The sequence below is a fragment of the Cheilinus undulatus genome, linkage group 7, assembly GCF_018320785.1.
Source record: "Cheilinus undulatus linkage group 7, ASM1832078v1, whole genome shotgun sequence".
NCBI lineage: Eukaryota > Metazoa > Chordata > Actinopteri > Labriformes > Labridae > Cheilinus > Cheilinus undulatus.
Window position 1 is genome coordinate 23,647,585 of NC_054871.1, and position 9,218 is coordinate 23,656,802.

At 40.3% G+C, this 9,218-nt stretch overlaps 1 protein-coding gene across 11 annotated transcripts; it reads left to right on the forward strand.

Moving 5' to 3' along the window:
• Positions 1 to 459: 459 nt before the first annotated feature.
• LOC121512023 (serine/arginine-rich splicing factor 11-like) lies at positions 460 to 8,071 on the forward strand. Of its 11 annotated transcripts, none has more exons than XM_041790982.1 (13): positions 664 to 2,319; positions 3,753 to 3,863; positions 4,386 to 4,505; positions 4,758 to 4,867; positions 5,043 to 5,132; positions 5,214 to 5,260; positions 5,351 to 5,484; positions 6,013 to 6,094; positions 6,237 to 6,350; positions 6,579 to 6,668; positions 6,793 to 6,864; positions 6,948 to 7,125; positions 7,287 to 8,071. In XM_041790982.1, the coding sequence occupies exons 4-13, from the start codon at positions 4,784 to 4,786 to the stop codon at positions 7,491 to 7,493; spliced, it is 1,098 nt and encodes a 365-aa protein (XP_041646916.1). In that variant the 5' UTR covers positions 664 to 2,319; positions 3,753 to 3,863; positions 4,386 to 4,505; positions 4,758 to 4,783; the 3' UTR covers positions 7,494 to 8,071. The 11 variants fall into 11 exon arrangements, with proteins under 11 accessions (XP_041646909.1, XP_041646916.1, XP_041646918.1 ...); XM_041790984.1 differs by lacking the exon at positions 3,753 to 3,863 and having other exon boundaries at positions 664 to 1,945; positions 2,194 to 2,319; XM_041790976.1 differs by lacking the exons at positions 3,753 to 3,863; positions 4,386 to 4,505 and having other exon boundaries at positions 667 to 803; positions 1,477 to 1,509; positions 1,812 to 1,945.
• Positions 8,072 to 9,218: the final 1,147 nt, after the last annotated feature.

Sequence of the window (9,218 nt, forward strand, 5' to 3'; positions counted from 1 at the left end):
TTACACTGAAATACAAAGGCAAAATATCTGATGTGAATATTGGCAAAAATTTTGATATCTTGATACCCACATTTGCATTTATAAGCTAATATCTCCCGATACCAACACCAGACCAGTGATATCGTGCATCTCTTGAGAAAAAGTATTCATATTATATTTGTATATTTAATATATTTAGAAAGTTTATGATCAATCATCATAGGTCTGTAACCCTGTGTTTTTAACTCATAATACTGATAATATTAGATTCTTATGTGCATTTTAAACCTATGGTACTCAAAAGTAATGAGTAAAGTTATTTAAAAATGGAAACTCTGTCACTTTTACTTTTGATTTGGTCTTTTATTTTCTTCCACTTCTTGACAACAATAACTTTTCTTTTCAGCTGGTCTGCCAACCGCCATAAAACTCCAAAGAAGAAGCCAGTTCAATCTTACGTACTGTACTTGAAAGCAGCATCCTTGCCTCGCGACATTTCAGCATCGGTATTGTTGCTTTCGTCTCGCGGACGTCGACGTTTCGACCGAAGCAAATATTCACTAGATTGAACCCAAAGGGAAGATGCTCCCTTTAGTTTTTGCCTGATACTTGTCATCTTAATAGTTATCTAAACCGCCCTTTGTTGTAAGTTTGAGCGCGCTGCTGGCGTTAAGCTAGCTAACCTGCTTAGCATTTGCGAAAATGAATTCTAACACGCACGTCATTCAGGTGACTAACGTCTCCCCGAGCACAACGTCCGAGCAAATGAGGACTCTGTTTGGATTCCTGGGAAACATAGAAGAGCTCAAGCTCTTTCCACCCGAGTGAGTATTGTGCATTTTGTATTGGTTGCCCGATTTGTTATCGCAACCGGGGCTCCTCTTGAGGCCTGCGGTGTTTAGTAGGCCTCAGCTCAGGGCAGGCTAATGCTAACGCTGGCCGCGCCAAGGGAGCACAGCAGCAGTCACTCCCCTCTACGCTGCGCAGGAGGGAGATGCTTTATTTTTTATTTATTTTGGATATATTGCGATCGTTTCCGTTTGTCAGTTGAAATAACGATATGAAATTGATATATTTTGCACAATAATTTATGCTCATCATAGTTATTTTGTCGGAAATGGTTGGAAAATTGATAGGATCTGATTAAATGGCTTTTGCATCAGTGCAAACTTTGTTAAAAATCGTTTTGTCACAGATTTTTTTGCCACTTGAAAACTTAACCTGTGATTTTGTTAAATGGAAATTACATGTAAAATAATTGATGATATTAATTACAGTCTGCTGCCTTTGGATTGACGTCTAAAGCATCTTCTTGATGGATTAAGTGCTGTGTATAGTAAATTAACATGTTTATGAAAATCTTTGTTGGCCAACCCTTGGGGTTTCTGTACATTTGGGATGCTGTTATGCCTCAAGTATCTCTATTAAACATAGTGATAAATAATTGTTCTCTGCTTTGTATTTTCATCTACTGAATTACACCTGGCTTCTGGGCAGGTAGGACATGTCAAGGACCACAGCATTTTCAAAGTAGGATCAACATTTTACTCACAGGCAGCAGGTGGTAAACATTCAGCTGTAAAACATGAGTGACTGAAAGAAATATTTGATTGTTTAGAGAGATTTGGAAACAGGACCATTAAAATAGATTTCTAAGATAATCGTAGAAGAAATAGAGGTTTTGGAATCAGACGAGGCTAGATTGTGCATGTCATAATCTTCTTTTAACTCTGTTGTCCATGGGACATAAACCTCTTCAAGGCACTTTGATGAAGGCATATTGGATGTTTTTGTTTGTATTCTTTGCACAACATATCTGTATTTTTTTCCAGTGACTCTCCCTTGCCTGTGACTTCACGTGTCTGTTTTGTAAAGTTCCTTGAGTCCGAGTCAGTGGGAGTTTCCCAACACCTGACGAACACCGTCTTCGTGGACAGAGCCTTGATTGTGGTCCCTTTTGCAGAAGGTGGGTGTCTGCTTTATTTTTGTTGCGCTCACATGACTATCTCTGCACATACATCTCATTGTCAAGTATATTAAAGTAGAATTGCAAACACAATGTGAACCATTGTGATTATGACCAAGCAAAAGTAGCTAAGCTTTCTCAGTGCTTGGCAGTTCTAGGTATGTAAAAGGGAAAATGTACATTTTGTCCATGTCTTACAATCTAGCTGTAAACCTCTCTCTCTGTTATTTGTGTTGTGGTTTTCATAGTGGACAAGTCATTTGCAGAGAGCCCCTTCCTTGCTGGCTGAATGAAAGTGGTCCTCTGCTGCCATCAGGAGATTAGAAAAAAATATGGCACCAGGCTCGCAAGCCCCCCCCTTCTCTTGTTCTGCAGTAAAACATTAACTCTTTATTTTTTTTCTCTCTCTCTCTCTCTCTCTCTCTCTCTCTCTGTTCAAGGCATAATTTCATTACCAAAAAAAGAAAAAAACTATAGCCACACAACTCTTAAGCCAAATAAGGGGGGTTGGGGAGAGGGTGCAGGGCAATCGCAAGTCCTTACATGTTTAAAGGATTTTAAGAATTTTTCACAAAATGTATTTTGATCAGTAGCCATTCACGAAACTAGGGATGCCTCGAGCAGGTCTGCTCAAAATGGATCAAGAAATGTAAAGTTCTTCAATTAAAGAGGTATCCACCCTCAACTGAGCAACTTCTGATCCTCTGTTTATATCTTTAGACTTTTGGTACAGCAGTTATTAAAAAAGGCCTTTTGTGCCTAAAGTGTTGACATTCATTACATCTACTCTAACGGTGTGCATAACAGAGAGAAAATCTCATATGTCCTCAATGGTGGTGACATAATGTAGGAGTCTTACACCTCTTTGTTTAGTTTGATGTGTTTTATTAAAAATGTTTTGTTCTGTTTTTGTTAAGCAGTGCTCGTGTGGTTTGGCTTTTGTGCCACGGCAGATCCACACTGACTCCATCTGGACTTTTCATTTTAGAGCATTGGTGTCGGACACCATTAAAGACTCTGCACATACACACTGGTGTTTTCAGTTAGTGGCTGATTAAGCGTGATCTCAGGTCCTAATATAGCAGAGCTGCTGTGAGACTTTGCTAGTACCACCAAACCCCAAATGTAAGTTGCCCCTCCCTATCAGTTGCTTTTGATGGTAGAATACGAGATTCATTATTTTGGCACAATCTTTTATGGCACGAGGAGAGGCATAATCTGCCAGATAACTGAAAACACTTGCATGGGTGTAATGTGGCTGTTTAGGTGCTAGCTTTGTTTACTTTAAGCAGAGCTGTTCTCTAAACACAACTTCAATTGATACCTTACATTGATTATATTATGTGCAATAAGTATGCGTTGCACAACTGCATCACCAAATAAAATATAAATACAGGATCAGGGCTCAGATCCAGAAAGCTGTTCGGGACATCCCTACACTAAGCACAAAGCATGCAGGATAGATGAATTAATCAGCTGTGCATGCTAGAATAGACATAAAGGTGTATGCCATCATCTACAGTTGTACTGAGCAGATGTGGTGAAAGTTAACTAGTAAGTAATTTAGTATTGTAAGCACCCAAACTGCCTTTGGCATTGACCTATTTCATGTGCCAAAGTATTATTTTACTCTGTGCATCTATATTTCCAAATTGTCACTAACACACAAGAGATAACGTAGTTTTAAGCCTCTGCTTGATGTTGCAGTGAAAATGCTTTTTATTGACCCTCTCCACACATGACTCTGAAAGAGTTGAGTGACTCTCACGTTTAACAGTGGTGTTTCTTTTGTTGTTGTGTTTTACAGTTCTTTTTCCTGGTTCAGCCAGCCCTATATACCAGGCCCTGCTGAAAATGCCACCAACAGTTTTGTCTTCTGCAGCCTTATCCTGTTTCTCAAGTGTCCTTTCTGTTGTGTGTGAGTGTGTGTGTGTGCGAATGTGTGTGTGTCTCTCTCTCCCTCTCTCTCTCTCTCTCTCCCTTTTTTTAAAATGTAAAATGTCAGATTATAAAATTAGACTGTTTCCAGATGCACGACCATGGATGATCATCTCCATATGATTTTCCCTTTGATTGTACTGTTTGGATTTTCTTCAGCTTTGGGCACATTTTTCATGATGTTATCACAGATTTTGCTTGCAATACTATTTAATTGTGTAGTTCAGTTTCTTTGACGTTGTTTAGTGTTCAGTGATAAACTTTTGGCTAAAATCTAGCAGTCTAGTACTTTTTAAGCAGTCCTTTGTCTGGTTGCATAGTAAGATTTTTATGGTGGGATTGTACAGAGTAACCACCAACAAAAGCCCAGAAAAGGTAATATGACCATACCTTTTCTGTTTTTTAAGATAGTAATGGTAAGTGATGTTGAAATGTACCCATTTGTCTACACCCAAATCATGAACTTGTTTTCTGTATCTCAATGTTTTTGTGTGCTTTATAGCGAAGCAGCCGGCGCGAGTCGCTTGTTCATAAAACATCTATTGAAAGTTGAGAGCACACCCCACGGGACAACTGGCTGTGCTTGCTTACGTTTGGTTCATGACTTAAAAAACAAGTACAGGTGATAAAATCTTGGCAGTGTTGACCACAGTGTGTATTGTGACTATTAAATTCATAGATGCTAATCCTACAATCAATCATACTTTCACAAAAAAGTGAGGGATCAAGATTTACAGACAAGACAAACAGTGGATTTTTGATTATTTTTTCACTTCAGAGTAGTTAGACTGAGGTGGCTTGTCTGCAAGTCTTGTTTGAGTGTTTGTCGATGTTTTCTCAGGATCTGTACTGAAATGATGTTGTCTCTCTCCAGGAGTCATTCCTGATGAATCTAAAGCTATGTCGCTGCTGGCTCCAGCCAATGCTGTGGCAGGAATGATGCCTGGGGGAGGCCTTCTTCCAACACCAAATCCCCTGGCGACAGTGAGTTATTTTCCTTTTATGAGGTTCAAATGTGTTCATTTTGTTATTCTCATTGAATAATTGATTGTAAAGATGCAGGGTTGAGCTAGCTGGATTTGAAAAAAGAATAGCGGGTCCTTAGTTTCACTGAATGAATTCTAAAGGGTGACCTGATAGTCTGCGCCTGTTCTTTTAGATGGGAGGGACACCTTTTGGAGGTCTTGGAGCTCCCAACATGGAGCAGATGGCTGCCATGGGAATGCCAGGACCTAATATGAACCCCCAGGTGAGGACTTCATCCACTAATGTAACAGAGTATTAAAATAAATCAATGAATAATTGGATTATCTTCCCCTTGTATTTAAAGGCTCTTTCTGCAGACTTCCTGAAGCTCATGCAGTCCATGGACCCCAAGTAAGAAGCTTAACAATCTTGCATTCATGGTATGCCGTGCATGTTAACCTGCATATTTCAGAAAAACTAAACATTTCATTGCATTTTCAGGCTGAACCCATTAGCAGCTGGACTGAACTTGAATCCAGGGCTGAAGACTGATGCTTCCAATAAGGAGATTGAAGAGGCCATGAAGAGAGTCAGAGAGGCCCAGTCTCTCATTTCTGCAGCCATTGAACCAGGAAGTGAGTACTGTGTCCACCCTCTCAGTATACGGTATGCAGTGCAACACTGAAGCTTAAAGGGGACATATTCTGCAAAGATCACTTTTTCAGGGTTTTCTAACAAAAATATGTGCTCCTGGCCTGTCCACAATCCCCCCAAATCCCAGAAAAATCTATTCCCTTCCACCCTCTCTTTCTCCAGCTTTCAGAAAATGTGTGCTAACACAAGCCGTTCTCAAAATTTACCCTCATGATGTCACATGGCGAGCAAGTACCCGCCCCCAGGTTTGGTTGGCCCTCCCCGCTTGCAAAAATCCTAAACTGTAGTGTTTTGTCAGCAACAAACTTCACAGGCATGTTTTGGGGACCTCTGAGAACAATATAAACTTGTGTTAAAAGGGCAAAATCTGTCCCCTTTAAGGATAATGTTCTCTATGTAGATCAGACACATTTGGTGTTAGAGCACATTGTAGTGACTGTAAACAGTCATTTCTATTTTTACATTGTGCTATGCTTGATTAAAATGTAACAATGCTATTGCTTTTACAGATAAGAAGGATGACAAGCGAAGGCATTCCCGCTCCAGGTCAAGGTCCAGGCGCAGGCGGTCTAGATCTCGCTCAAGACACAGGTAAAGACATGGGCCAGACGCTTCCCTTTAAGTGTACTTAAAGATGTGAGCAGAGAATGATGGGCCATGGTGTCTGAGTACAACACATATCTCATTTTTTAGCAGTAATTTCTAATGCAGTTGTGTGTCTTGATTTTGGCAGGCGTTCAAAGAGCAGGTCTCGGCGAAGGTCCCACTCAAGAAGCAGGAGGAGGTCTAAGAGTCCACGAAGGAGGAGGTCCCATTCCCGGGATAGAGGCCGTCGAAGTAGATCAAGGTAAATATCTGCATCATTTTTCTGAGAACTTACAAAGACACCTTTTTCATTCATTGTTGTTTCTTTGTACATATGTTGACCAGCACTCTGTAATTTGAGCTCTGGTTATTTTCATGTCTTCCATCTTTTTGGATTTCATTTTGTGTAATTTCCTGTGTGGTGAAGCAATGTTTCTTCTGTTTCCTGCTCTGTGCCATTGCTTGCTAATGTTGATCTTTACTTTTTAAGGGATAGGAGGAAGGAGGAGAAGTCTAGAAAGAGGTCCAAAACCCCCCCCAAGAGCTACAGCAGTGCCAGGAGGTCTCGAAGCATTAGTCGGTGAGTGTAATGCTCTCCTTTATTCATTCAGGCAAACTGCAGAAGTCCACAATTAGCTGAAAATGATTGTAGTACAGAGGTTAGTGTTAATGTGATTGATTTCTTTTCTGTGTTTGGGTCCCAGGAGACACAGGCGAAGCCGGAGTGCATCCCGGTCCCCCAGGAGGAGGCTGTCCAGGACTCCATCGCCCAGACGGTGAGTTGTCGTACATCTTATTTTCAATTAATTTTGTTGCATTTGAAATTTTAAACTTAAATGTTTCTGATTTATTTTGACAGACACAAGAAGGAAAAGAAGAAGGACAAGGATCGTGAAAAGGACCGTGATAGAGACAGGAGGGAGGAGCGAGACCGGAGTAGAGATGAAAGAGAACGCTCCACCAGTAAGAAGAAGAAGAGCAAAGACAAGGAGCGAGATCGGGACCGCAAGTCAGATAGTGAGAAAGGAGATGTTAAGGTTTGTTTGAAACTAAGAATTTCCTATCTATAGCATTTTAATCAAAGCCAACATCAGAAGGTCGCCACATTTCATCTTAAAATTAGAGACAAAGATTTTGTGATAACAATATGCCAATCCTAGAATTCAGACAGATTTCCCTTTGCTGTTTGTTCTGACAGGTGACTCGTGATTATGACGAAGAGGAACAAGGTTATGACAGCGAAAAAGAAGTTGAGGAGGATGATGACGAGAGGAAGAGCGACTCTGATTCTGCCTCCTCCCCAAAAGGCCAGGAAGAAATGGAGAGATCTGAAGGCCAAATCCCTAAAAAGTCCAAGCTCAATGGAGATGATCACCATCAGGAAGACATGGAAATGAGCGATTAAGAACATCCTAAACCAGACACATTAGTCTCCCACTGTCCCTTTTTATATTTTTAATATAGGCCACAACATGTCTGTGCCTGATCACACAAAGTAAAAAAAAAAGATTTGTTGTCTTAACTGTGTAAGCACTGGAAGGGAAATAGAAGGAAACACATCAAATTTTGTAAAATAAAGAATGCAGACTCAAATTTGAATAATGGTTTTAAAATGTCAGTACTGTACTTTTGTATGATCTTGTTTTCTTCTTTTTGTTGCCTTTATGTTCAAACTGCGTCCACCTGACAGTAGAATACACATACTTTTTTTAAGTGAAATGTCTGTAAATATTTTACAAGTTAGGCTTGAGTCATCCTTTCCTAAGACTGTTAGTTGCTCACCATCCAGCCCCGGCTCAGTGTCAAGGTTTTGGTTTGGCTGAATTTTTGCTTCAAGTGTGACGCACCCACTCGTGTTAAGCAGATCCTATTTACACCCTTGTGTAAGTGTATGATGTAGATCAGTATGTGTTGTTGCAATGAAATACTTTGTCTGCATTAGGTTTTCCAAAGGAAACTAATAAACATTGGTCAACATGTTAACATTGTCATTTAAATTAATTTGACAGTATTCATCTATTCTTCCATATTCTACTTATTCAGGGGTGGGATGATGGCCGTAGGCGAAGTAAGTCAACCCAGAAATTCCTTTTCCCCAGCAATGTTTTCTACTTCCTCCTCAAGGATTTCAAGGCACCCCCAGGCCAGATGGGATATGTAATCCTTCCAGCCAGTTCTGGGTCTTCCCTGAGGTCTCTTCCCAGTTGGACATGCCTGGAAGACTGCCACAGGGAGGCGACCAGGAGGCATCCTGATCTGATAACTGAATCACCTCAACTGGTTCCTTTTGATGTGAGGGAGGGCCCATGCTTCCTCAAGCAGCCCTGCAAACGTAAAGAGTTGGTCCACTGTCCCACATCCAGGACAGAATCCACATTGTTCGTTCTGAGTCTGAGGTTCAACAAATGACTGGAGCCTCCTTTCCAGCAGCCTTGAGTAAATTTTTTGACCAATGAGTTGACCATAGCTTCCATACAAAAAGAAAATATAAGTTCAACCAGCAACACATACAGTGTTGAAGATGGTGTAAAATTAATATTTGGTAAAATGAGTTTGGTTGTCATTGCACAGGACTAACAACTGCTAAATTAAGTTTACCGACTAGTGCTGCTCATTATCTCAATAGACCTTTAATGGCAATGTTCTCATGTTACAAAATCACTGCCAAAAAAAAAGAGGTAGCATGTCAAAAACTCTTAAAGGAATATTTCAGTATTTTTGAAGTTTAGTTGAAGTGAAGGTACATAGCAGTAGTAGAGGCTTTAGCTTCCAATGATTTCAGTGAGCAGTGCTCCTTTAAGAAGGACTTGATGGTTGTACTGGCCAGGAAGCTAGGCTATACAACGGAACAGATGGGTACAGTTTCTCCCTAAAATTTAGTATGTTTTTTTTGTAAATACGGGCCACAAAACGATGTTTGCTCAAACTTAAGCACTATTAAAACATTTTGAAGCATTTTATTTTATACCCAGTGAGCCTCTCTCTCTTTGTCACTACTTTGCAATGCAAGAGCGCCTACCCAGTAGCTAAAACCTGCATTGCAAAGTAGTGACAAAAACACAGAGGCTCTTTGGGTTAGAAAGTAAATGCTATGTTAAAATAAATAAACAGCTTTCACACATCTGACGCT